Source organism: Rhinolophus hipposideros (assembly GCF_964194185.1).
Source record: "Rhinolophus hipposideros genome assembly, chromosome: 10".
Lineage (NCBI taxonomy): Eukaryota > Metazoa > Chordata > Mammalia > Chiroptera > Rhinolophidae > Rhinolophus > Rhinolophus hipposideros.
Window position 1 is genome coordinate 868,723 of NC_138056.1, and position 27,874 is coordinate 896,596.

The following is a 27,874-nucleotide window of genomic DNA, read 5'->3' on the forward strand; positions in this document are numbered from 1 at the left end:
AGGAAGCCCTGCGCCGTGGGATCCACGAGCGGAGAAGGACGGTCCGGATCCCGGCCGATGGACCGCCTCCTGCAAACGTGCAGGCCCCGGGTGGGGGGTTGTGGATCGAGGGGCCAGAGAACAAAAGCCCTTGGTTTACCCAGAATCCTCCGGGGAGGAGCAATTCCCTGCGTGCTTTTAACAAACGGGAGTCAAGCTCAAGGAGAGGGGAGTGTGCGCTGCAGGCTTCGCGGGCCTCGGGGAGACGTGCTCAGCGCAGGAGAAACAAGGCACCGGCCACTGCCGTATCTTCACGGCTGACGTCGTCTACGCCTCTACTGGAGCAAGGACTGAGCATTACCTACCAGTGCCCTGTGTGAGGGGACATTACCAAAAAGCAGAAGCTATGTCTGCATCTTCTCCATCTTCTGTACCTGTGACGAGGCCCAGGCTGATGGTCGTAGCTCCCTTCTTCCACCACTCATTTCACGTTCCCCTCCGCACAGACTTATTATCCATCCGAGCAGGAAGTGCAAGAGGCCTGCCTTCTGCTGGTCCTTCTGTTTTGTCGAACATAAGCAGTTTCACAAAACATCAGAGCAGACAAGGCCACTGTGACCACAGTGCATCAGTACAAAGCCATGATGGCTCCTTGGTCATGTGTGAACACAGACGCATGACACCCTCCACGCCAAAAGACCAACATCTCCCTTCCTGGCTGGTATGGCTGTTGCTGCTTACCAATTCCAGCCTGAGCCTTCCCCTAGTCTTCCCTCCAGAATGATAAGAATGAAGAAGGCTACCCCTGCTTCTGACAGCATCTGATCCAGAGCAGAACCCCGCTTCCTCAAAGCTCCCCCATAATCACTGACAGAAGCCCAGATTCTTTCTAATGCCCTCTGACACGTCACCCTGTGCTTCCCTGCGGTGTGTGCTGTCCTTTGCTGCAATGAGTGACAGTCCCACCCTGTTCAGTTACAGGTGTGTTCCCGCTGCTCTGATGGGATGGCATTGACACACCCAAGGCTTGAATTGTCCTTTTCCTCTGTGTCCACTTCCCAGAGTCTTCTGAAGTAAACAGCCCACGGCATAATCTGTGTCCTCACCATTTTGCCAAAGCAGCTCAGTGTCTCAGCCACTTGACCTCCCATCTCTCCGTCCTCCACATGCACCACATCCCAGGCCACCGCTGGAGATCATTTGAGGGATTGGGATACCACTGCATGACACAGATCCTCAGGGCTCAACTTCCCTCCGGCAAGGATTTTATCCACACAGTCATCAAATATATAAGCAACCCAATTCTAGAATCCTATTAGGAGAGTCTGTATTCTGGGGACACTTATGGTGGCAATTACTGTATTAGTCAGGGTCCCAGCAAGAAACAGATGGCATGCTCAGAAAGATAATTGGAGGAATTTTAATAAATGGACTGTTTATAAAGGAAGGGCAGAGTTAAGTGAGCAAGCAAGACACAGTGAAGCATGGAGGAAATTTGAGCTTCAGGAAGCCACTACCACTCCTGGTCTTAAAAGGACAGAGAGGCAGCAGTAACCAGGAAGAGGCATCCTGGGCTGAAGTGTGGGCCACGCAGAGAGAGGAGGCCACCTGCCAAACCGCAAGCTTGCAGGTCGGGTCTGAGGAAAAGGCATTCTGACCTGTCTCCTCCCACCTCTAACCTCCTACAGTGTCTCCCCTGAACACAGCCCAGTAGTGCAGCCTGTAGACGTCACTCCTCGGGGCACAAAGAGAGGCAGAGAAAGGTGGAGAGTGGACCTGGGAGGGAGGGCAAATGGACACACTTCTGCACATGCATCTAGTTATCAGCAATAATCAAAGGATTCAGTTTTGTAAAATACCATTGAAAAGAGCAACAAAAGAATAGAAGGGACACAAAATTTCCTAAAAAGTGAGCAAAAGTGTTAGCGTTATAAAACGTTATTGAAGGAGACCTGAATAAAATGAGAACTATATACCGTATTCATGAATAGGAAGGCTCAGGTCTGTCACTTCTCCCCCAAATTGTCCTACAGAAGAAATTTTCATTAAAACTCCAAAAGGGTTTTTTAAAGAAATTTAACAAGCTGATTCTGAAATGAATACGAAAGAACAAAATAATAACTGACACATTCTAGAAGAAGGAGGAGAAGATGGAAAGGAACTGTCGTAGGAGAAATAAAAATGTCTTGTGAGACTACAGTAATTGAGACTGTGATACGGACATGGGGATAGACAAATTTACCAGTGAGACAAGATACAGACACTTGACTTATGAGGGTGCTGGCACTGCCAAGCAGTTGGGAAAGGAATTATTTTCAATCAATGAGCTAAAACAATTGGCTACACTTAGAGAAAAATCAGACCCCTACCTTAACAACAAACAAAAAAGCAATTTCTGATGGAATTGATCCAATAAATACTTGATGAATTCAGTAATCTGTGCCATGTTTGGAAAGGATACAGCCAAGAAAAGCTGTCACCACTCTCTCTGATCTGTCGAGAAGGACTGAGCAGGAGTTGAAGAGTTGGGAGGTAACAGGTATGATGACAAGAGAGCCACTCAGTGAGCCAAGCACGGGATAAAGGTGTTCTACACACCAGGACGACCTGACACTCAAATATCCCTGAGAAAGGCAGAGGATGCTGGTGAAAAAATGGGAGTTAGGTGGGCCAGAGAAGGGGGTTTCAAACCTAGAGTGGGCATTAGGGGCCACCGCAAGGTGTAACAATGAGCCGACACCACGGAGCTTTGAGGACGAACCGTATGGCCACAGAGCTGGGCAGACAAGACACCTTTGGCAGGAGAATTAAAGAAGAAACAATGCTGGAGGCAGGGGTCCAGCCCAACGTGTTTCTGCTGAGAGTCGACTATAAAGGGAACCCTAACTTCAACACTGGTTCCTCCAACTCATTGCCTACATTCTCTGAGATCCGTTGCCAACATTGAGACACCCAACCCTGTGTGTCACCTGAATGATGTCACCACCTGTGCAATCATCACTGAATCCAGACCATTTCCACGTTGTTATGAGAGTTCCACTGCCCTCACCCTTCCTGTGTCTGGGTTCCAGCTCATAATGGCACACGCAGGCCCCAGTGGCCATGGAGCACCCTATGCACCCAGAGCCGTGTTCAGGCGTTCGTACAGCCTGTTACTTGGGGGCCTTGAATAATAGTTGAGATGAGCCACATGTCTGAGTGCTTCATCTTGCCGGGTGTCATTGTAAGTGCTTTTCACATACTGTGTCATTTAAGTCACACTACTATCCAATGGCAGCTGAGCTTCTGTTGTCTACGTTAGAGACGGAGGTAACAGAGGGGAAGGGTGAAACACTTACCACGTCTAACACCAAGTAATCGGTACCCACGACATATAAACGCCTCCGAAAAGTCAGGAGGATAAAGGGAACCAGACAAACGAGTGAACAGATGTTTAAGTTGGCGATTCAAACAGGGAAGCCCAAAGTTTGACAGGTATACGAAGGGGCACTCAAACTCACTAATAACAAGATAAAATGATCGTGAGACACCACCTCACGTCCTCAGAATAGTAAAAATGCAGAAGTGAGAAGTGAGGGGCTGGGAGCTGCCACATGGTGGGCGGAGGCAGCTGCCCTCGGTGGAGCACACGCCTGTGCCCTGTGGCTCCAAGCCAGGACGCCTCACACGGGTCCTCGAGGGGATGCAGGGAGGCTGCTCATTGCACGGCTGTTTGTGTAGCAGAAGTCAGTAGCTGATTACTCATCTGTAGTGAGTGAACAAGTACAATCTGATGGGTGTGCACTGTGGAATGCTGTGAAACAGGTGTTTGCAGAATAGCTTGGATACATTTTTAAAACCCACACAAAGTATATGAAGCCACCATTTCCAAGACACTGGACATCAGCCAACAAAGGCCAGTGGTCCCCGTGAGACAGGAGACAAATGAGGGACCCAAGAACTGCCCCTGATTACTGCCTGGTGAGTTTCCGGGTGGCATGACCCAGGTGAAAGCAGTGGTGTCCCTGATCAGAGGACACTCAGTCAGGCTTGCTAGCGGGGCCACCACTGTGGACAGAGCCACACGGGAGAGCAGTGCCATCTGCAGAGGCTCCTCCTGGCGTCTTCGGCTGCGTACAGATCAGTACCCGCTGGGGACACAGCTGCCCGAGGTGTGAGCGAATCACAGAAACAAGACAGGTGGCCCACACATGGCCAGGCGCAGTCCCTACGCCCAGCGTCAGAGCAAGACATCGGCTAGTGTACTCGGGAAGGTCTGATTTCATAGTTCCAGGGAGAAAGGGGGGCATTTTAAGATGCTAAAGGGGACCTAGAGACGCTGCAAGTTCATAGAGCTAGTGGCAGAGCTTCGGAATCCTGGGAGCAACATCGGGCAGAGCTGCAGGGCGGAGGGGGCGAGCGCAGGGCGGAGGAGGCGAGTGCAGGGCGGAGGAGGCGAGTGCAGAGCGCGGCTGGGGACTTCAGCACCTTCTCTTGACGTCCTGCAGCAGGCAGGAGCTCGAACAAGACCAAGACAATTTGGTCTGATTGGCATCGACAGAGAACTCCACCTAACAGCCTCTAAATGGACACCATAAGTATCCACCAACCGTTTATCCAGACAGACCACACGCTGGGCCAGAAAACACCTACAGTGATTCATATCATACAATTTATGTTCGCTGACCAAAGTGGAATTAAATTTGAAATCAATAATAAAAAGATATCTAGAACCCTATCCCCATCCTCCCGCCAAATGTTTGGAAACAAATAACCCATGTAGCACAAAAGAAATAAAAGGGAACATTAGATAGCATTTTGAATGGAATGAAGCTAAAAACACGACACATTGTGTTTCGTGGGCTGCAGCTAAAGCTGCATGTTGGGGAAGCCCGTGCCTGCATCAGAGGGCAGGGAGGTCTCAGAACACTGCCACCAGCACTCACCTCTAGACACAGAAAGAAATGCGATTCCTGATTCCTCTGTCTAGCTGGTGGTGTCCCTCTCCACCAGCTGCTGCCTGGAAAACTCCTATTCATCCATCAGGGCCCGCTCCATGGGCCTCCTGTGTTGAGGCTCCCTCTACACTCCTGGGCAGCTTTAGCTGCTCCCGGGGATGTGGGCTCACAGCCAGTCCCTGACCGTGCCTCTGTCGTGGCCCTCGTCCCTCATCCCCCGTCCCCCGCACAGAGGGTGGTCATCTCTGAGTCACACCCTCACTGCAGGTACCCAGGGGGTGTTGCTGAAGGAGTGACGCTCGGCACCCAGGCTCCACACTGGGATTTTACAATGCCCTCCACTCTTCACAGGAGCCGTTCAGCCCCATGTCAGGGAAACTGTGCTCCGGGAGCCCCTTGCCCAGGTTCACACAGGTAGTGAGTGGATGCAGAGATGAATGAATGAGTTGTGAGAGATGGATTCTGCATATCGGGAGTATGTCGGAGCCCCGTACTCTCTTCACGCCCCCAGGAGCATATTACAGGTGTGCCCAAGGAAATACAAAAGTCAGACGCCCCATACAGGGCATGTGCACAGATAAAGCAGCTACCTTCTAGAGTGACCTTAGCGCTTTCAAGAGAATCTGCTAAAACCCAGACTTTCTATACATAGCCTCTCTTGCAAAGCATCAGGTGTGAATTTTTGAAGTGTTAACTAATTCAGAGAGGTTTGGAGGGGGACGGAAGGGGACGTTCCAAACAACAGGATCTCTGGAAGCAAAGCTGCTTTGTAGCCAAGCAGGGTGTTGGTTTTTCTTCCTGTCCTGGTACATCACCACACGCGGTCACCCAGTGTCTCTGTCTGGTTGTAAGTGAACAGGTTGCCCTCGTGAGGCTGGTCTTGCAGGTGCCAGCCTCCTTTCCAGCCCTCCCCACCCTTCACACCCCTCCCCATCCTGGTGCCCCCCAGTTTCAGCCATGCGTGCTTGCCAGACGCCTAAGTTCAAGGCCACCACTAGCCCATCCCAGCCCCTCCTCTGCCGCAGGCAAGAAGAGCTCTCCTGCTGGATCTCTTCCAGAACCTTCTTTCCTCTCCTTGTTTTTACTCTCACACAGACTTCAGTAAAGAATGCTCTTCTCTATGTGGCTCTGCGCTGGGTCCCCTGGGTGAGGACCGTGAAACCAGCAAGTGCGACTGGGCGCCTAGGCTGGGGCGGCTCCCACAGGTTCGCAGACCTGCACCTGAGCTCCCAGGCGCCAGCAGGCCACTGTTGAACCCTGAACCTGGCCGTGGTGGAACTTAACGTGCAGAAGCGCCCCATGAAATAAACGACGGGAAAGAGAAAGGCAACAGGCAGGTACTATATGTGGAGGAACGCCCGAGGAACGACCACAGGACAGCAGCACATGAGAAGGCGGCTGCATGTGCCCTGCACATTCACTCCACAAACTTCACGAACGGCACGGGATGTCCCAGGGGCCCTGGCCTGCTGTCCCCCGGTCGCAGCGGCCGCATTTATGTTGTTTAGAATTGTGTTGTCCATGTACCTGCAGGAGTAGACAGTGACGCTCATGAGCTCACCTAAATAAACCACCAGCAAACAGACTGCAGTGAGCGAGCAAGGGATTAAAAGAAGAGCTGTCACGTCACGGTGGGAGCAGGACTTATCTCAGCGTGTGGGCTAGGAAGTCTATTAATGCAATTCAATGCGTGAGAGCTTCACGGTGAAGACAAAGCTTCGTAAGTCAGGGATGCAGGGAACTCCTTCATGTCAGGAGGCTGGAAGCCTCCAGCAACGCCCCTTTTTATTAGACACAGAGGCTTCCGTGAAAACCTGGAGTCAGACACGGAGGGCGAATCGGGGGAGAACTGACACCCTAACAGCACAGAGTGGTCTGATCCACAAATAGGATACCTCTCTCCATGTTTAGCGATGATCGTTAAATTCCCCCCAAATGTCGTAGTTTTCACGGTGCTGTTTCAGTGCTGTTATCCATTTTCTGCTAGCTTTCTAGTTCTTTGACATTTTTGATGCCCTTCTACATATAGTTTCCAAATTCAATTTTCAGTGGTTTGTCGCTGACGTGCAAACAATTGTTTTCTGTATATCGATTTTCTTTCCTGGGGCAAAATGGACATAACATAAAGTCACCATTCTAGCCATTTCTGAGCCCACAGCTCAGTGGCCTAAGTACACTTGCACTGTTTGTGCCACCATCACCAACCACCGTCACCTCCAGAACTTCTCCATCGTCCCCAGTGGAAACCACCCTGTGACTGATTTGCTATCAGTGAAGTGTGTATTGGTTTGCTAGGGCTGCTGGCAGTGGCAGAGGCTTAAACCACAGACACTAGGGGCTGGCCCTCTGAGGCCTCTCTCCCTGGTGTGTAGCCAGCTATCTCCCCACACGGTGGTCCCTCTGTGTGTGTCTGTGTCCTGAGCTCCTCTTCTCATTACTGCATTAGTCTTATTCGAGTGGGGGCCACCCTAATAGCCCCATTTTCCTTGTTCACCTCTGTAAAGACCCTCCGTCCAAATAAGGTCACACCCTGAGGTGCTGGCATCAGGATTCCTAACAGGAATTTGAGGGACCCAATTCAGCCATTATACTGGCCCTTGGGGATTTTCTTTTCTTTTCTTTTCTTTTTTTTTAAAGATTTTCTTTTTAATTTTTAAATTTTTTTTAAATTGGGCCATATTGGGGAACAGTGTGTTTTTCCAGGATGTCAGTCGTTGTTTTTCAATCTAGTTGTGGGGGTGGGCGCAGCTCAGCTCCAAGCCAAGCCGTTGTTTTCACTCTAGTTTTGGAGGGCGCAGCTCACTGGCCTTCGTGGGACTCAAACCAGCGACCTTGGTGTTATGAGCACCGCGCTCTAACCACTGCACCAACTGGCCGCCTGGGGATTTCCTATGTACCCAATTGTATCATGTGTAATGACATCATTCTGGTTTTTTAGGCCCCCAGTGCTGAGCACAGGCGTGTCTGCAGGCCCCCGGCCTCAGCACAATGTCAGGTTAGGGAGGTTTCCTCCTACTCCTAGGTTGCTAGTCGTTTTTAAATCATGAATGGATGTTGGGTTTTGCCCAACGCAACCTCAGTATCTGCTGAGACAATCACGATTTCTCTTTTAGTTTCTTAGCAGAGGGGGGCACTGGGGAGGCGTCCGGGGGCATTGGCTCAGGACGTGCTCTGTGTGGCCAATTCCTAGGAGTGTCCTTTTCACCTGGTAACAGTGGGAAGTCGGGCTGCATGTCACAGTGAATACTGTCTTATGATCACTGTCACCCTGGCAGCAATTGTGACATGTGGCCATGTGGTCACTGCCAGCACATGGAAATCTTGGTAGGCCCTCCTGTGGGTCTGACGGGACAAGCGCAGCCCCTGCACACCTGTCTCACAAAAGGCCGTCAGAGGGCCCCCTGGAGGGAGTGTGAGTCCTGACCATTGCCTGGAACCCTGCTAACACTCTGCAGTCAGGTTGTATTGGCGCCGGCGTCAGAACCCGCAGAATTGGCACCAGCAGCTTAGAAGAAACCCCTGGATGACGGTGGAGCACTGCACGGAGACCTGATGGGGGGAGGTGCACAGTAGGCTTGAGCAGGTGGAAAGACATCCCTGCCCTGGACAGAGTGACCCCGTCTTGGACAGAAGTCACTTCTTCCTACGTGAATTCATAAATTCGAGGTAACCGCGATCAAGACTCCAGACACTTTTCCTGAGTCAATGAGTCGGTAACAAAGTTCTTACGGAGAAGCAACCATGATGCAAGAGCCAGGAACCCACCGCAAAGGAAAACCCGTGAGGGCATCTGGGTGGAGCAGACGTGAAAGCATCCCAGCAGCCTCTTTGCAGCTGTGTTTCCATGTCTTTATCTCTCCACCGTGGATGGGAACCGCTCTTCCATCCCAGGATTGGTACCGGGGGGTAAACATGCTTAAATGCTGAGGAGAGTAGCTGGTGCGTGCTGTGCTCAGGAGGTTAGGTGCCATCAGCTTTGTCGCAATTACTGGTGGATGTCACTAACTTCCAAGTGGGTGTCTCCAGCCGTGAGTTCTCCCCTGGGCACACTCACCCCATCTCTGTGAATGGAGGCACCACCCGCCCCGCTGTTTAGGCCGAAAGAAAGCCAAGACTTGTCTGCGATTTTTCTGTCTCCCTCACCCCCATTTCCAGCCAGTGACGGGGCCCAGCAGGGGAGTGACATGATCTGAGTTAGGATTTTGGCTAGAAATATTTGGGTGATACTTTGGCATAAAGTGCCACGCCTGCAGGGACATGCGACAGAGTGCTCAGCGGGGGACGGAGCAGGGTGCTGCTCCTCCTGAGGAAGGTGGCACGATTCAAGTGAGTCCCTGGGAGAGCCACCAGAAGCACGGGTGAGTTTCCTGGGGAAGGCCCTCACTCGTGTGCCCCGCCTGCCTCGTGGGCCTGAGGACCCCGGTGTGGACAGCTTTCAGCCGGCAGGGCAGGCACCATAGGGGGAGGCGGGAGGGCAGGCTCAGGGAAGCACCAGGCCTCCTGTCTCTTCCTATTAGAATTTAAATGAGGGACCTTCAATTTGATGGATGATTTGTGGCTGTCCCTGGGCCCAGAGCACAAAGGCTGGGAGTCTCTGAGGTCCCCACCTGCTCCATCTGGCCTGACAAGGAGATGGGCTGGCGAGACCAGATCAGTACCCCAGCTGCCGCCTTTGTCCCGCCTCTGAGAGCTGAGCTGTGGACTCCCAGCCCACAGGCCTATGTAGTGGCTGGGCTCTGGCAGTGACCATGGGGTCTGACTGAGCACTGGGCAGGATGGCCTTTCAGGGAGAGAATCACCTGCCTGGAGCTGTGTGGCCTGCCGTTGAGGGGCGTGGGCCTTGGGACTGCACATAGCCCTGGCTCTGACCCAAGATGGACTGCTGCCCCTGGGGCAAGTCTCCACGTGCCCACTGGCCTGCTAGAGCCTTCTGGGGCCCTCACCCTGGGTCGTGTACGCAGACTTGGCTGTGGGTTCATTCACAGGGGCCCGGAGCAGGTAAAGACCAAGGCCAGTGAGTGGGGGCGGGCAGACAAGTCAGTGGGGCGGGGACAGGGACACAGGGAGCAGATGGGCCCATCAGGTCGGGGACCTAGACAAGGTCAGGCTGGAGTCTTCACCGAGGGGGCTGTACAGGAGAGGCCAGGAGCCTGGGGCCAGAGATCCCAGGGCACCCACAGAAGCGAGCAAGTGGCAGGAGAGACCTGAAGGAGACTGAGAAGGGCTCAGTAGGAGAAAGGGAGAGCAAGGGCGGGGGACACAGAGGCCCAGGAGCCGGGAGCTCCGAGCATGGAGAGCGCTAAGTGGGGTCACGGCTCCCCAGAGGCACCAGTGCAGGAGGACCTCCATTGTGAGCAGCTGTCTGGGGTCAGGGGTCGTCACCCAGCCTACACTGGCCACCACATCTGAACTGTGGCAAGTGGAGTTGAGCAGCAAATATGCAGGGGAGGGGGATGGCCAACCCCAGAGTAGCTGGGGCCTCATAGCTGGGGCCAGTGAGGCGTCTTCCTTGCACTGGTCCCCCTCCCTCCCGGGATCAGCTCTCTGGCAGCCCAGCCCCCAGCGCTGTGCCGAGCTCCCCACTCATGCCCCACAAGTGCTCTCATGAGGCCCAGCCATGTCTCTCTCCACAAAGACACGAGTGCTCAAGAAAGTGACATGGGACTCCAACAGCTGCACCCCGCCATAAATGATGTGACATTCAGGTGACCAGCAAGAATCCCCAAGCATAACCCTTCCCAGAGACCCATGCCCACCCCCCACGGGCTCCCACACCTGGGCTGCCTCCTGAAAGTGCATGGGTGCTCAGGGGCGTGGGGCACCTGCTGTGTGGCTCACCCCCAGAAGTGGCTGGGACACGGGGACCATGGGAAAGGACTCAAGTGTTCCTGGCGAGCCCGTGTGCAAGTGTGTGATGGGTGGAGCCAACCCCGAGCACAGCAGGTCACAGCCGCCAAGCGCACATGGCCTCACACTGTCACTCGTCACTCGTCACTCGGCAAGTCTGTCAGGTCCAGGCCAAGTGACAGGTCATGGGGTTCCGGAGCAAAACCAACACCAAATCCCTTACTAAACACCAATTTCATGGGGAAGCGCTAGCATTGCAAACCTGCGAATCCAGCAGCTGCCAGCGCGTGGAGAGTGAGGTGCAGGCTTACCCAGTGAAACAGGTAAATTCCAGGGAAAATGGGCTCAACCTGTGGAGTTATACTAACGTTAATTACTAACATTCAACATCGTTATTAGATATTTTTCTCCGGCTCATCTGAGGAAAACTCTCTGCCTATGCTCCTGAGACATGTACCCAGTTCTGGGGGAGAGAGCATGGTTGATGGGCTACTCTGAATTCCGAAAAACAAATAATAATAATGAAAATAATGACAACCAAATGGAAAACATGCGTAAAAGGTCTCACCAGGAGGCAGGGGCAGAGGGCACAGGAGGCGGGCTGGTCCTTGCAGTCCCGGCAGCACTTCTGGGCGGGGGTCTCTGCAGGGTCTCAGCCCTAGGTCATTCAACGCGCCGGCACAAAGCCAGTCACCCTGAGACACGGGCGTCAGCGAGCGTGGGTGTGCGCCTTGTCCTCGGACGCGCCCTCCACGCGAGGGCTCTCTGCCCACGGCCGGGGGCACCCCCCCTTCCACATCAGTCCTCCATCGAGGACCCGAAGGAGAAGAAAACACGCCCCCACCGGCGATTGCGGCGCCGCACTTACTGCCTTCGCGCGCTGAGTGGGATTTCCGGGAGGCCGCGTGGCCTTTCTCCTCCCCGTGCGTGGGGCGCGCGGTCCCGGCGGGACGCTCTGCTTCGGCGCCGGGCGAGGGGGCGCGGGGCTGCGCCGGCTTTCGAGGAACCGGATTAACGCTCGGAAAACACCCGGCCAGGGCGGGGGATCCCGCTCGGGCACAGGGGTGGGGGCGCCTGGCTGCCCCGGCCTGGCTCCCCGCGCTGTCCCCCCATCCGCGGGCACAGGGGTGGGGGCGCCTGGCTGCCCCGGCCTGGCTCCCCGCGCTGTCCCCCCATCCGCGGGCACAGGGGTGGGGGCGCCTGGCTGCCCCGCCTGGCTCCCCGCGCTGTCCCCCCATCCGCGGGCACAGGGGTGGGGGCGCCTGGCTGCCCCGGCCTGGCTCCCCGCGCTGTCCCCCCATCCGCGGGCACAGGGGTGGGGGCGCCTGGCTGCCCCGGCCTGGCTCCCCGCGCTGTCCCCCCATCCGCGGGCACAGGGGTGGGGGCGCCTGGCTGCCCCGGCCTGGCTCCCCGCGCTGTCCCCCATCCGCGGGCACAGGGGTGGGGGCGCCTGGCTGCCCCGGCCTGGCTCCCCGCGCTGTCCCCCCATCCGCGGGCACAGGGGTGGGGGCGCCTGGCTGCCCCGGCCTGGCTCCCCGCGCTGTCCCCCATCCGCGGGCACAGGGGTGGGGGCGCCTGGCTGCCCCGGCCTGGCTCCCCGCGCTGTCCCCCCATCCGCGGGCACAGGGGTGGGGGCGCCTGGCTGCCCCGGCCTGGCTCCCCGCGCTGTCCCCCCATCCGCGGGCACAGGGGTGGGGGCGCCTGGCTGCCCCGGCCTGGCTCCCCGCGCTGTCCCCCCATCCGCGGGCACAGGGGTGGGGGCGCCTGGCTGCCCCGGCCTGGCTCCCCGCGCTGTCCCCCCATCCGCGGGCACAGGGGTGGGGGCGCCTGGCTGCCCCGGCCTGGCTCCCCGCGCTGTCCCCCCATCCGCGGGCACAGGGGTGGGGGCGCCTGGCTGCCCCGGCCTGGCTCCCCGCGCTGTCCCCCCATCCGCGGGCACAGGGGTGGGGGCGCGGGGCTGCCCCGGCCTGGCTCCCTGCGCTGTCCCCCCATCCACGGGCACCGAGTCCCGGCGACCACGGCGCAGCCCCTGATAAGTCCGCCGTGGGGGGGGGGGGTGAGGGAGGGGGAAGAAGGAACAAAAGCTCCACTTTTAAGAATATGACCCCAATCTTTTCCCAGGCTTTTTTTTTTTTTAATTTTTAATTGTGGTAAAAACATACATAAAATTTGCCATGTTAAGCATTTTTAAGTATGCAGTTCACTGGTATTCAGCACATTCACAGGGCGCAGCCAACCGCCTCCAGCCCCGCCTCACTTCTTACTCAGGTGCTAGTGGGATACGCAGCGGGGAGCAGGCAGGTGCTTCTGCCTCCCGCCCTCCACCCCAGGTAGGCGCAGAGCAAGGCCGTGGGGCCCTGGGTTTTAACCCCCCCAGAGTAAGAGCTCCCTATACTCTGGGGGCCTCCACCCCCTCCCACCCGTGTGCTGACCCCCAACCAAGCTGGGGGGCTCAGAGCCTCCTGGGGTCCCAGGACAGTGCACCCCACCTTTGAATTATTGCAAAGTCTTTCTGTGTCCTAAGGCCAGCTGGTCGTCCCTGGAACCTGCACCCCTTAGTCTTGGGGTCCTGGGTCCCATCTTTCGCAGGACAACGCTCCTGGTCAGAGGCAGGCACAGACCTCCTGAGCCAGCCTTGCTTTCTGCTCCCTCTTCAGCTCGTCCTCACCTCCAGGAACTGGTGACCAGCAGTCAGCTGTGCTGGAAGACAGTGGAGTTCTCTCTTGGGGTTGTTCCCAGGGTGAGCTGAGCGGGAGGGGGTGATAGGTAGCAGGGCTTGGCTGTTCACAAAGCTTTGTGTTTTCATGATGACAACAGGTAGTAAGGCTGCCTGACACACTGTGGGGACAAAGCCCCCAAAAACAGTTTCCAGGCTCTCGGCCTCACATAGAAAGGTGCTGGCTCGGGTAGTAAATGGCCATCAACTGTGATCAGATGGCCAGTAGCTGTGGCTAGTTGGCCGTCAACTGTAACCCGTAAGCCATTGGCCACTAATATAACGGCTGTGGCTACGCTAGCAAAAAAGGGATGGGGGCTAGCAAGAGCAGATTGCAGAGAGGCGGATGCCGCCGGTGAGAATATAGTGATATGATTCCTCTACGTATGGCTCCGTGGATGTTCCTTTTTGGCCTCACCATGTCCTGCGTTCTTTTGTGGGGAGCGGGAGCAGAGACCTCGCCGGACGCCCGGCATGATAAAGGCGCAGCGAGCACGTTTCCCTGAGTGACACACACCTTCAGCAATCGTGCCCCTGGAGGGAATTGGTCAAGACTTTGTTGTGGTAAATGACCTAACTACAGAGTTCAGTGGGAACTGACTTAGGACACAGGACACGGCCCTCCTAGGCCAGGGTCGGGGGCAGGCCCAAGGAGCCTTCAGAGACAGGGCTGCTGTCTCCACCCATGTCCTCTCTGTGCCTTACCCATTGCAGCCCACACTCTGGCCCTGTCAGCCCTCTCCTTTCCCTTTCTCTGTAATCTGGCTTTGCCAGCACCTCAAGACCCCTGCGGGCCACCCCACCCTCCCAGCTCCCAGGCTTCTGTGTCCTCTGGTCAAATGGGCAACATTGACTGGTGGGCACCTCGGGATCCCAGTCCCAAATTATCAAAAGGGAGAACCCAGTTGGCCGCATGTGAGCAGATGGCTCCCTGGTCCAATGAGCCAAGGCTGGGTCTCACAGGACACCAACTAACATGATTCAGACATTAGGGCATTGAGAGCAGGAGGAGCCTGACCTGGAGACAATCCTGTAGGTCTATTTATGCTGAATCGTAAAGGCGAAGCTTACAAGGCCTGACGATAGAAGCATCGAAAATGTATTTAGCCCGCAAAACACCATTGCCAAAATTGAAAGTCAAATAACAAGCTCAGGAAAAATATTTGCAACATGTGTGCCTGAGAGAATGCTAATATGTTTAGTACAAAAAGGGCTCTTGCAAATCAATATGAAAAACCTGAGCATCTCAGAAGAAAAACGGGCAAAGGACACGAATAAGTGACTCTCAAAAGAAAAATGCAAATGGTTACTAAAAACGTAAAGAAAACCAAAACCAAAACGCTCAGTCTCGTCAGTAAGTGAGCAGGCGCACGAACAAAGACAGCTGTTGCTGTGAATTAAAATCGCCAAGTTCAAAACAGGATCCAGCTCCACGAGGGCGCCCAGAGGTGGTTCCTTAGCATTTGTGATGATGGAGTGTGACCGGGAGCGAGCAGTCCACTTGGCACAACTGCTCCGTAGGGCACGGTGGTGATATAGGTCCGAAAGCTTACGAAACACAGTGCCCCGTGCCCTCACGGCCCTCCAGGGGCAGGTTTCCTGTAGGAAAATGATCAGAGAGGCCTGCAAAACGTGCAGGTTCAAGTGGAGAAAACCACGCGTCCTTGCTCATAAGGGGGAGGCATTACTATGTCTTACATGATGTGAGGGTCAGTTTTATGTGTCAACCTGACGGGCCCCGGGGTCCTGGGGGCCCCCGGCACTTGGTCGAACGTGATCCTGGGTGTGTCTGTGAGGCTCTTTCTGGATGAGAGTAACGTCTCAATCAGTGGACTGACTGGAGCAGACCGTCCTCCCCCTGTGGGTGGGCCTCGTCCAATCAGCTGACAGCCTGGATAGAACAAAGGCTGACCGTCCGAGTAAGAGGGAGTCCTCCAGCCTGACTGCTGAGCTGGGACGTCCGTCCTCTCCTGGGCCTCCAGCCTGCTGACTGCACATCTTGGGACTGGTCAGCCCCCGTGGTCACGTGATGCAATTCCTTATAACAAGTCTTTCTCTTTCTCCACACATCCTGCTGGTTCTGGAGAATGCACAGTCATGGATGCCTGCACCTTCCATAGTCCCTGAAGACAATCCTGCGAAAGAACATGGGTGACAAGGAAAGGTGGTCACTCAGCAGCTACTGTGTGCCAGGCTGGGCTCTGGCCCTGAGACTCACCCCAGACACCCAACAAAGACCCGGCCTCATGGGCTGAGTTCCGAGAGGAGATGGACTAGAGATGATAAACATAGCAGGGAATACAGAGTAGACGTTAGAAGGTGGCGTCTGCTGTGAAGTAAAGAACAGGTAGGGCCAGGTGAGAGGGGTGGGTCTGGATGGGGCAGTTTGCCCTCGTCAGGAAAGGTGGTCCCCACTGAGATGCTGACTGTTCTGGGCTGACAGAGTCCCCCCAGATTCACCTGTTTAACCCTCAGCACCTCAGAATGTGTGTGGGGTGGGTCTTCAAAGAGGTGATTAAGGTAAAATGAGGTCAGTGGGGGTGGGCCCTCATCCACTGTGACTGGGGTCCTTAGAAGGTAAGGACACATACATTCACTGAGGGAGAGTGCCATGTCACCATGAAGACAGCTGTCTACATGCCCAGGAGAGAGGCCTCGGGAGGAACCAGGCCTGTCCACGCCTGGCTCTCGAACGTCCAGCCTCCAGAATGTCTGTTGTTTAAGCCCCCACCTGTGGGACTTTATTATCGCCGCCCTGCAAACGGGTACCCTGACTCTTAATGGAAAGCTTGCCGGCCCCAAGAGAGCAAGCCCAGTGTATGTCTAAGGGAAGACCCTCTGGGCTGAGGGAACAGCGGTGTAACGGCCTGAGGTGGGCATGTGCCTGATACTCAGCAACCTCCAGCAGGAGCCCAGGTGGCCAGCTGGTGGGCGACGAGGTCAGAGAGATACGGGTGAGGGGTGCCCACCTTGGCTCATACCCTGAGTAAGATGGGACTCATGGAAAGGGGTGGGCAGAGGAGGGATGGGGCCTGATTGACAGGTCCCTTGCCTGCTGCACTGAGCCGGGAAGAGGCCAAGGGAGAAGTCAGCATGAGGACACGTGTACACCAGGAAGTGAGATAACTCACTGAGATGGGCAAATCGCTAGAAAGATACAAACTACCCAACCAACTCAACACAATATGTAAATCAAGTAAATCAACGTTCCTTCTTCTTGAGTTGTTAGGCGTTCTTTCTATATTCTAAATAGGAGTCTTCTACCAGAGATACATTTTGCAAATACTTTGCTCCAGTCTGTGGCTTTTCATTTCTTTACACTGTCTTTTGAAACACAAAAGGTTTTCATTCTGAAGAGGTCCACTTTATTTATTTTTTTTAATTTTATGGTTTGTACTTTTTCGCGTATCTAAAAATCTTTGTGGACACAAAGGTTTTCTTCTAGAAGTTTTATACTTGCAGTTCTACGAATCATTTCTACCTCATCTTTGTTAATGTTACCTGGTGCATTCTCATTGGATTTGTAAACAGTGTGAGGTAAGGTCTGGGGTGATTTACTGACATGTCTAATTCTAGAACCTTCTGGTGAAATGACCATCCTTACCCATAGATGACCTTTGCACGTTTGCCCCCCTGTTGAAAGCCCGTGACCATAAATGTCATCGTAGATTTCTAGACGCTAGTGTCACTCTCTGTTTCATATATCTCTCTTTAAGCCAACAGCTTTCTGTCTTGACTTCATGAGATGGAATCAGGTCATGTGAATGTCCCAACTTTGTTCTTCTTTATCATTGTTTAAGATTTCCTTGGTCCTTGCGTTTCTTTTTAATTTTTAGAGTAAGCTTGTCAATCTCTGGTTGTGGTTTTGCTTGAAATCGCATTGAGTCTATAGATCGATTTGGGACGAATCGGTATCCTCAATAATATTGAGGCTTGGAATCCATAAACAAGGTATGACTCTCCACTCATGTAGGTCCTTTTAAGTCTCCAGTGGTATTTTATAGTTTTCTGTGTGCAGGTTTCATGTGTACTTTGTTAAATTTACCTCTAAGTATTTCACAGTTTTTGAATATTATTTTTGAATGGCACATTTGTTTTTTTTTTTTTGTTTTTTTTAATTAATTTTATTGGGGTGACAATTGTTAGTAAATTTACATAGATTTCAGGTGTACAATTCTGTATTACATCGTCTATAAATCCCATTGTGTGTTCACCACCCAGAGTCAGTTTTCCGGCACATTTGTTTTTATAATTTCAATTTCTAGGGGCCGGCCCGGAGGCTCAGGCGGTTGGAACTTCGTGCTCCTAACTCCGAAGGCTGCCGGTTCGATTCCCACATGGGCCAGTGGGCTCTCAACCACGAAGTTGCCAGTTCAATTCCTCGAGTCCCGCAAGGGGTGGTGGGCTGTGCCCCCTGCAACTAAGATTGAACACGGCACCTTCAGCTGAGCTGCCTCCCGGATGGCCCAGTGGGTTGGAGTGCGTCCTCTCAACCACAAGGTTGCAGGTTCGACTCCCGCAAGGGATGGTGGGCTGCGCCCCCTACAACTAGCAACAGCAACTGGACCTGGAGCTGAGTTGCGCACTCCACAGCTAAGACTGAAAGGACAACAACTTGATTTGGAAAAAAGTCCTGGAAGTACACACTGTTCCCCAATAATGTCCTGTTCCCCTTCCCCAATAAAATAAAAAAAATTATATAAGAAAACATTATAATTCCAATTTCTAATCGCCCGTTGCTAGGACACAGAAACAGGGTTTATGTCATTTGGCTTTGCTTCCCGTGACCTTGCTAAGCGCGCTAATTAGTTGCAGCACCGTGTTAAAACCTAGGCTTTCCTACAGTTATGGGATCTGCAAATCAAGACCGTTTGCATCTTTCCTTTCCAATCACATAAAAGTATAAAGTGTAACTTTTGTGTCCTTGCCTTATCACCTTGCTAGGTCCTCTAGGACAGTGTTGAAATAAAGTGCTGATTGTGGCGGTTTTTGCCTCATTCCTATCCGTCTTCACCACCAAGTATGATGTCACTGGGGGTCTTTGTAGATCCCTTTTAGCAGGTTGAAGGAGCTCCTTTCTAGTCCTAGTTTTCCTGAGGTTTTGTTTTCTTTTTATTCATGAATGGGTGTTGAATTTTGTCAAATGCTTTTTCTTTGTGTACCTATTGAAATGACCGTGCGATTTTTCTGTTTTAAATTGCTAACGTGGTGAATTACGTCGACCGATTCTGAAACGTCTAACTTCACATCCCTGGAATAAGCCCTGTTTGGCCATATGTATTGTTCTCTTTATATATTGCTGGAATCGAATTGCTAATATTCCGCTGAGGACTTTTGTGTCTGGGTTCGTGAAGTATATTGGGCTTTAATTTTCTTTTCTTGTGTCACCTGTACTTGGCGCCAGGGTTGCAATGGTCTCATGTAGAGTCAGGAAGTGTTCCCTCCTCCTGTGTGTTCTGAAACACCTGTGTAGTGCTGCTGTTACTTCTGTAACTGTTTGGTGTCATCCTCCGGACAGGCCTCCTACCTGGACTTTCTCTGCACCAAGGCTAGCACTGGACAGGCTGATGGAAGCTGGGCCATGAGGGGCCATGCTCTTGACCCCCACAAAGACAGGGAGATGAAACATTCTGCTGTGAACTCGGTGAGTTTGAGAATTTGTGCAACAGACACAAGGAAAGCTGCAGGAGGGAGGTGGCTCCCCGGCCTTGGTGTGAGGGCAGGCTGGCAATAGGGATGCAGGAACCGGCTGAAAGTGGGTGCAGTTGCCTGGAGGATGGTGGAGAGGCAAGTTGAGGGGTCCCCCCAGAGCCCTGAAAAGGTCAATGGGTACAGGCTGCAGGAACACAGAGGAGACTGAGAAGTGGCTGGAGAGGGAAGAAAAGACGCCAGGAGCCCAAGGCTGGGTGGGAGCGGGGAAGTCGGAGTCTTGAAAGCCAAAAAGTTTAGCTCAGGAGTGTCCAGATGAGAATGGTCAATGAGGCCAAATGCTGCTGAGGGCATGAGAGATGACAAGTCCTGTAGACTGGGGAGGTCCAGGTGACCAAGGTGGGCACCTGTCCAGTAGAGGGAGATATGGAGGCCACGAGGCGTGTCCCTGGCAGTTGCCTCTCCTGCAGGCACCTGGGCCCAGCACCCATCTGCCTGGGGATGGCCCTCCCCCCCATGTCTTGGGCACCCTTGACCAGAAGATTCCAGGTCTGCCTCCAGCCAGACCTCACAGCTAGATAATTTCTGTAGCCCCAGGTCTCAATTGCTCCTTAAATCCGGCCACACCCACCCGGTAGCCTGGAGCTGAATGTCTGTCTGCAGTGGTCTCTTTAACGCTGTGAGGTCCGCATGGGCAGGGCCCTGACGGGCATTTGCACAACTTTTGAGGTCCCAGCACTTAGCACAGCCCAGTGGAGCAGTTACTCTGAGGGCTGTCTACCCTTCCTGAGCTAAGACAGGGGAGAAAGATACAAACAGGTCCTCCAAGGTCGGGTGCTGGAAAGATTTGGGAGTTTCTTGAGTTCACACAGCCCTCCCCCCAGGGTGGGCTGGGGCAGGGGATTATCCTGAGGGGAGTGAGGGCTGCTGGCCGTGAAGAGCCATGAAGAGCAGTATCAGGCAGCAGAAAACGTGCAGGTGAGGTTTGCCGTCCAGGACTTGGCCACAGATTCCACACTATGTCCAGGAACCCAGAGACTCAAACTCTGTGCGACCCCTCACATCTGCAGGGTTCTAGGCTGCCTGAGCCCAGCCCTCACTTCTCATCTCCCACCACCCTCTGCAGCACTAGCTTAAGGAAGCACACGTGTTTTTCTGCAAGAAACAGGTATGGCTGGCTCTGCGGCCTCTTCTACGGATCTGTGGATGTCCGAGCACCCCCAGGCCCAACCGCCCAATCCGACGGAAGAAGGGTCCGCACCAAGACCCGGCAGCCGCCTCCCACGAAGGCCGCTGCTGGGTGACCTCAGGTGAGTTCCTTGACCTCGCTGTGCTGGTCACGTTGTATACCCGGGAAAACCGAGCGGTGGAGGGCAGCATCCTGGCACGGCCTCGGGAGGCGCAAGGTCGCGGTTGAGCCAAGCGCTCCTGCAGCGCCGCCGCCCCAAGCGAGGGGAGGGTGAGAAAGTCCTTCCGACTCCGGTGATCGCGGCCAGCAGGCACGGCGCGGAGAGCCGGGGGCCGCAGACCGTCCACCCCCAGGACTCCAGGCAGAACCCGCGCCTTCCACCTCCGCGCCCTCTCCACTGCCCCACTGCCTGCATCGTCCCGGGGACGCTTTGAGAGCAGGCGGCGGGCTGGAGATGCCCAGGCCCTGCCCCGCCCCAGCCTCGCCCCGGACCCGCTCGGATCCCGCCCGGACCTCGCCAGGGATTCGACTCCTAGAATCCAGCTCCCCCGAGCGCTCGCGGCGACCCGGCTGGCGGCGGGGCGGGGCGGCGGGGAGCGGGCGCCGATGATTGGATAAATCTTCTGATTGGCAGGTGCGGGAGCCACTCGCAGCCGCCGCCTCTGCCGCGGGCTACGCTCGTTAGGGCTCGGCTCGGCTCGGTTCCGCTCGGCTCGGCGGCTCGAGCGCTCGGCTCGGCTCGGCTCGGCTCCGCGGCCGCGGACCGACTGACGGGCGTGCGCTGGGAGCGCGGGACGCGGGGCGCGGGCCTCGGCGGCGGCGGAAGCCTAGTGCCCCCGCCCGCCCGGTCCTCTCGCAGAGGCGGAGGCAGCGCCGCGGGCCGCAGCGGAGCGGGGCGCGGGGGGCGGCGGCGCAGGGGGGCGCGGGGGCGCGGAGCGAGCGCGGCCGGCCGGGCGCCGCCGACCCGGCCCAGCGGACTCACCGACGGACCGACGGACGCGGCCCGACGCGGCCCCTCCCTGCCGCCGCCGCCCGCCCGCCCGGGGCGCCCACCTCGCCGGCGCCGGGCCCGGGAGCGATGACATCGACGGGGAAGGACGGCGGCGGAGCGCAGCACGCGCAGTATGTGGGGCCCTACCGGCTGGAGAAGACGCTGGGCAAGGGGCAGACAGGTGCGTGCGGGCCGGGCCGGGGACCGGCGGGCAGGCCGTTTGGGTGATGGGTGAAGGGGCCGGCGTAGGCGGCGCGGGGGCCCCGAGGGGGACCGGCGGCACTGGAGGACTGGGGACGACCCGGTCGCCCGGGGGGACAGGGGCGCCGGGGGACCGGGAGGACCTGGGGGCGCTGGGGAGGACCAGGGCGCAGGGGCGCACAGGCCCGCAGCACCGGGGAGGCCCTGCTGACGGCGCTCCGCGCGGGGGCCCGGGGAGGAGGCCGCTCCGAGCGCGGTGCTGCGGGCCCAGCCCGGCTCCGGCCGGCGGCCGCGAACAATGGGCAGCCGGGCGCCGGGTCCCGCCGCGGAGCCCCGCAGGCCGCGCGTCTGCGGTCGGCCGGGCGCGTCCCAAGGACACGCGGCGCGGACGGGGGCGCACGGGCCCGGCCAGCGCCCCTCGGCTCTGGCTGCAGGTGCGCGGCCCCGGCTTCATTGTGCGCCGGAGCGACCGGGCCCATTGTGCCGCGGGAGGAGGGGGCCGAGCGGGCGCCCATCTGCCGTCTGCCGAGGCCGCGCTAATAGGCGTGCCGCCCGAGCAGCTGCGCCCCGGGGCCGCGCGACCCCCAACTCCGGGCGGCCGGTGGGGCAGGGAGGCCGCTAGGTGATGTCTGCGGGCCAACGGGGCCACCTAGGCCAGGCCAGGACCTCTCTCCACGGTGGGTGAGGGACAGTGCCCAGGCCACTCGGAGGGCTGGACAGCGCCTTTCTCTCCTCCCAGCCTCTGCTGGGAATGTCTGCGACACTGCACTTCCCCAGGGAAGGAGAGGGAGGCTGGTACTGGGCTGGAGCTCGGATATGGGCCATGGATCCTTCCAGACCGCGGTGGAGCAGACCCTCCGCCTTCGCGAGGGAGGAGGGGGCTTCCTGGCTCTTCCAGTGATCAGGTTAGGTCCCAGCCAGGCAGCCCATCTCCTCACTCGGCCGGTGTTCACAGAGTTGCTTTGTGGGAAGCTGGGCTCAGCCATTTTCTTTCTTCTCCCAGGATGGGCCTCTCCTGGCGCCCAGAGGTCCGATTGGCACTGATCTGCCAGCCTCTCTGGGAGGTCCCTTAGACCTAAGACAGGAAGGGGAACAGAGGAAAGAGAGGAGGGTGCAGCAGGCCGGGCCCACCCTGCCAGTGCAGGGTGGGGGCCTAGGAGGCAGCTGCCCTAGCAGGGTGCTGCCAGGGTGGCACGGAGGCAGAGCAGGAAGGTGATGTTTGGGAGGAAAGTGGGCCAGGTCCTGGGTCTCGGGGGAGGGCAGTGGCTGTGATGTAACTAAGCAGAGAGCATGAAGGTGCCTGGGCTGGCGGCAGGCCCCCTCTGCCCACCCTGGGTACACAGCCCCCTGTGCCAACCGAGGGGCCCTTGGAGGTAGGGCAGCACCCCTGGGAGTCGAGGTGGCATGGCCTGGGTTCACGCAGGAGGAGATGGCAGAGAGTCGGGGCTCCACTGAGTTCAAAGTAGGCATGTTTCCTGGGAGGACCGAGTGTAGTTGGTGAAATCCTCAGTGGGGGAGGTGCCTGGGGCAGCAGAATGTGGGAGGCAGTGAAATAATCTAATTATTGTACCAATAAAATGTTATAAGGAAACATCGGGTGTAAGTGATGACAGGGGTGAATTTATGCTGCCGTGCGCCGGCCTCCGTGGGTAGGCCTGGTCTCCGTACTCTTCATTGAGTTACACTGTCGTACAGTTAATTACAGGAGGTTCCCCTGTAATTAACAGTAGTGAATACAAAAGGGTGTGCTGTGTGTGTGTGTCAACAGCGCGCTGCCATGTGCTGCTTAGAAAACAGCCCAGTGGTTCACGAAGCCAGCAGCCTGTCTTGGGCCTCTCCCCTTGCGCGGGGCCGTACTGGTCCAGTTGGCGGGCCAGCCTTGGGGGGTGGGGGTCTGTTAGTTCTGTGTCCCCTGTGGCCCCTTGGTGGTTGGGACACCTGCTTCCCAGGACGGCTGGGGAGCTGGCTGTCCTGTTGGAGCCCATCTCCTTCTGCTGAAGGGTCACTGGGAGTTGGGTGGACGTGGCTCATGCACGTGTGCAAGTGCCTGCCAGGCCACTTGGCTTGCTGGTCTTCAGCACAAAATGCCAAGAGGGTTGTGATTCCCCAGGCCTGTCCTTATCCTCCAGAGACAAACGTCTGAGCTTAGCTGGGGGCCAGGCTCTCTGCCAGAACAACTGAGTGCAGCTGAGGCGCCCACTTTGGGGTGCGGTGTGCCCCCGAGGCCCATCCTGCAGCAGTGAGGGCCAGGGTGGGGGCTGCGTGTCGGCCCCTTCGGTCCAGCCGGCTCCCCTGTCTCACGGGTGAGTCACCTCGGTCCTCCCCGGTCTGCAAAGCAGAAGCTGTGAGCCGTCCGGGTGGCGCTGAGCTGTGTGGGAGAGCCAGCCGGCCACTCAGCCCGTCTGTTGCAAGACAGGGCATGTTGGAAGGTAGGCCAACTGCTGGGCCCCAAAAGACCGCCTTTGGGCTTTCAGATGAAGTGGGGAGATGCTGCAGGTGTGGAGTGAAGGTGTGGGCAGGGCTGCCACCTCTGTCCGCTGGACTCGCCTCTGCAGGGCCCGGGCTACACGTCCTCTTCCATCTTTTCCGTGGCGGGTGGTGTGCAGGGCCAGCTCAGCGCGTGGTGCTGTCCCTCGTGGGGCTGGGCCGTCTCCCTTCTCTTGCGTCTCCCCTGCATGCTGTCCTGGGCGGCCTGGTGTGGGGCATGCAGCCGCTGGAGACCTCCTCCACCGCATGGTGGTTTCTGGCCGAGAGATGGGGCTTCAGGGCTGGGGGCAAGTGTCACTGCGTGGGGAGGGGTCCACTGCCAAGGCCTTTTCATCTGGGAAAGTCTTCTTCAGCTGGGGTGGGAGGAGCCTGTGAAGATGGGACAGGTGAGGGAGGGAGAGAGAGGTGAGCCGGGGCGGGGGCGAGTCTGGCAGACCCTGGGGTGACCAAGGCCTGGAGTTGCATGTGGAGGCAGAGCCAGAGGCAGCAGTGAGAGGGGAGGGATCTGGGGTTGGGAGGGCCGGCTGAGGAGCTGGCCCGGGGTACCAGGAGGGGCGGAGGCCAGGAGAAGGAGCCAGCCTCTCTGTGTGGGCAGAAGTGGCCAGAGCAGGGTGGGTGGTCAGCGAACACCGGCCCCTTGTGGACTGCCTGTGGCGTCTGGGGCTCACTGCCACGGGCAGGCCACCCCGGCAGCCTTGCCGTGAGGGCAGAGCCTGCCCTGTGTGTGCCAGGCCTGCCTCGGTGTAAAGTACAACCTGCTTCTCAACGAGGACACGGGCTCCGACGCAGCCCTGTGGTCAAGGGCGGCAGGAACACGGTGTGCGCAGTGCACAGGCTGATGCCAATGTGCCAGGAAGCAGATGGGTTAGGCTCGAGGGCAGGGGCTCGTGGGGACCCCCACTGTCTCCCCAAACCTGTGCAGTGCCACCGAGCACCCCACCAGTCACAGAGCACACAGACAGCCCTCCTCCGGCAGCACAGACCCTCCCCCGGGGAAGCCCCTTGCCCACTCCCTGGGCAGTGGGACTCATGCCTTGGGGGGGGCAGTTTCCCCTCAGGTAGGGATGGGAGGGTCCTGGGGTCCCACTGTGGCTGCTGCGACTCTGAGCACCTCTGAATTTTCAGGGTCCCGCCTGCCTCACCACTGGCAGTGATGACAGCCTCTGCAGGGGCTGTTTATAGCAGGACGGGCCTGTCACACTGAGGGCATGGCACAGCACAGGTGCAGCAGCCGGAAATGCTCTTTGCAGGACCCAGTGTGCCCGCGCGTGGCTCGGACTGGGAGTTCATCTGCCTGCGATGTGGGTTTCCGCAGGAAGCATGGAGGCCTGGCAGCCCCCACCCCCAGGGCTCCCAGCTTGATGCAGGGGACACAGGGCTGTGCCTACAGGGCCTTCGCCAGTGTCTGGCTCGGCCTCTGCCCTGCCCTGCGCCCAGGGTGCAGAGTTGTCGCTGGAACCACACAGGAGCCGGTGCTCCTGGCTGTGCGTGCAGAGGCGGGCCAGACCTGGCTGTCACTTTTCCAGATGAAGCTTGGCCAGCACTGGCCACGGCCCCAGGCCCTGAGGGGCTCAAGGTCCCGCCCCCTCCCCAGGCTACCAGGGGTGGGGTGGCAGGGGTACCGCATGCTTGCTGGTGGCTGATGGGGGCATGTGTGGACCGGGGCCTCTGGGCTGGCTCTCTGTGCCCCGCCCCCCCACCTCAAGGACCACTGGAACGTTTGTGGGCTGGGCCCCACGCAGGACGCAGTCTCCCACCGCCCACAGCAGCAGCAGGCCAGCACTGGCCGGGCCCGAGCGCTCTCCCCTCTGTGCTTACCTTTCTCTGGCTATTCCTTCTGTTTTTCACGCTCACTGTTTATCTGTGGGGTGACCTCTGGGCATGAAATCGTAGGAGGAGGGGGAGCTGGGGGTGTGTGGGGTGGAGGCCATACCGTCCTTTCCTCCCTGTCTGCGCTGTGGCAGACAGACGGGCCTCCCTGCGCCCTGCTGCCCCATGTTGGAGCGTTGGAGGGTTCGGGGCTGGCACTCCCCAGGAGAAGGTAGGACACCCCTGCAGTACCTGGGGCTCCGGTTTGCAGAGCACCTGTGCCTTTGAGGCCACCGGACACAGAACCAGCTCCTTTGGGGACCTGGGAGGGTCAGGCTGCTCTAAGTTGGCACCTCAGCTGGGTGGCAGCCCAGAGAGAGGAGGCAATGACCACGGTGCCCCCTGTATGGCTGTGTCTGGCGCTGCCCGGCCCAGGAAGTGGACAGTGTCCCCGCAGTCTGGAGCTCCCTGGAGGGGGACACTGCACTCTCTGGGGCCTGTTGTCACACAGTGAGTGTGTGGAGTGGGGTACTGTGGCGGGAGAGGCCCTTGCTGCCCTGCCAGGGCCCCGTGTGCTGCCCATGTGGGTTTGCCTGTCCAGCCACTTGGCCAGAGCCCAGGGCCCTGGTGGCCACCTTGGGACCCACGGGGTGTTTCTGCGCCACTGGTCCTGGAGGCAGTACAGGACTGCCCGCAGGGCTCTGGTGCTCCGTAGCCCAGTGGCTTTACACCTCAGGCCCCCCTTCTATAGAGCAGGGTGTCCTGCAGCTTCTGCAAGGCTCTGGTGGCTGGGGACAGTGTCGGGCCCACCTGGGGTCTCAGGGGAGGGGAGGGACCCCTGGCACCTCCGGGTGGGTGGTCCCATGCTGCCTGGCTTTGCAGGAAGGCCTTTGCATGTGGGGAGAACTGGTGTCTCCTGAGGGCAGCTACTATGGGCCTTCCCTGGTGCCAGGCCTGGTTGACCACCGTGTCACCTGCAGGCTGGCTCGTGTGTCCAGGGTGGGCCTTCATGAGCCTGGCCCAAAGCCCAGGGTCCTGGGCAGGGAAAGCTGAGCTGCCCGAGCCCTTCCTCCAGGGGTGCCGGCTGGCCGAGCGGGGCTGCCCTGGGCCGGCTGCCTCCGACTCTGGACAAGATGGAGGCTGGGCTGGGCAGAGGCCGCAGGGACAAAGCGGGATTGTGTGGGCTGGGCCCTGAGAGCCTGCCCAGGCCTTGTTCTGCAGCCTCTGAGGGGCCAGTGTCCCCAGCCAGCAGCTGGGAGCCCCCCCGCAGAGCCGCTCCAGAGAAAGGCCCTTGTTCCTCCGGCTGGTTTTCTTCCTGCTTGTTCGTTCGGCCCTTGGAGGCTGGGCCTCGGTTTCCTCCCTGTGTGCTGGGATGGCAGCGCCTTCGGGGGGATTTCGAGGGTTTCACGGGTCAATGTGTATAGAGCACTGGTGCACGTTCTGGGGATACTCCCCCTGGCTGGGGGTGCCGACCTGTGAGGACAGACGGTGGCTGCCACGTCCTCGCCTGTGCAGGGGCCCGGGGCCTGCGTGCTGACCAAGGTACCCAGAGCACCGGCACCACTGACGCCCAGAGTCCTGGGCGGGGGCGGGAAGCCCAAATAGCTGCCTGCCTGCGAGGCCTGAATGGCGCAGCCGGGGCCTGAGGACACATCAGGCTGCCGCTTGGCCCAGTGCTGTGGGCGGTGTGTGGGGGCAGCGTAGGCTGCCCGGCCAGGAATGTGGCATCTGTGAGGGTGGTTTGGCTGACATCCCGGGCTGACTCCAGAGCTGCTGGGCAGCCGCTGGCTTGGGCCGAGGGCCCGGATGGGAGGGGCTGGGGAAGCAGTGCCTGGGGGACCCTGCCTGCTGAGGGGTGGCCGCTGGGACCTGTCGGGTCCCTCTCCCAACCAGCTTCGGCTTGGAGCGCAGGCAGAGTGAGTGGCACTGGGGATGCTGGCCTGGCTGGCCTGGCTCAGGGCTCACCTGCAGCCTGACCGTTTCCCTGGGCGGGGGCCTCTCCTCCGGGCTGGGCTGAGACGGGAAAGGTGCTGGCCAGAGGTGGACGCTGGGCGGAGCAGGGTGGGGAG

The 27,874-nt window shown here is 57.7% G+C and overlaps 1 protein-coding gene across 14 annotated transcripts in view; it reads left to right on the forward strand.

Moving 5' to 3' along the window:
- The first annotated feature begins 21,108 nt into the window (after window positions 1-21,108).
- BRSK2 (BR serine/threonine kinase 2) overlaps window positions 21,109-27,874 on the forward strand; it is a 56,445-nt gene continuing 49,679 nt past the window's right edge. For 8 of the 14 annotated variants that reach the window (XR_013994128.1, XR_013994129.1, XM_081061830.1 and 5 more), the window contains exon 1: window positions 21,110-21,489. Coding sequence is in view for 11 of the 14 variants with exons in the window: in XM_081061830.1 (XP_080917956.1) it covers window positions 21,396-21,489 (94 nt within the window). In the remaining 3 variants the exon portion in view is untranslated. Of the gene's footprint in view, window positions 21,490-27,874 lie in introns of all 14 variants that reach the window. The other 6 variants (XR_013994130.1, XM_081061833.1, XM_081061827.1 and 3 more) reach the window with 2 other exon arrangements.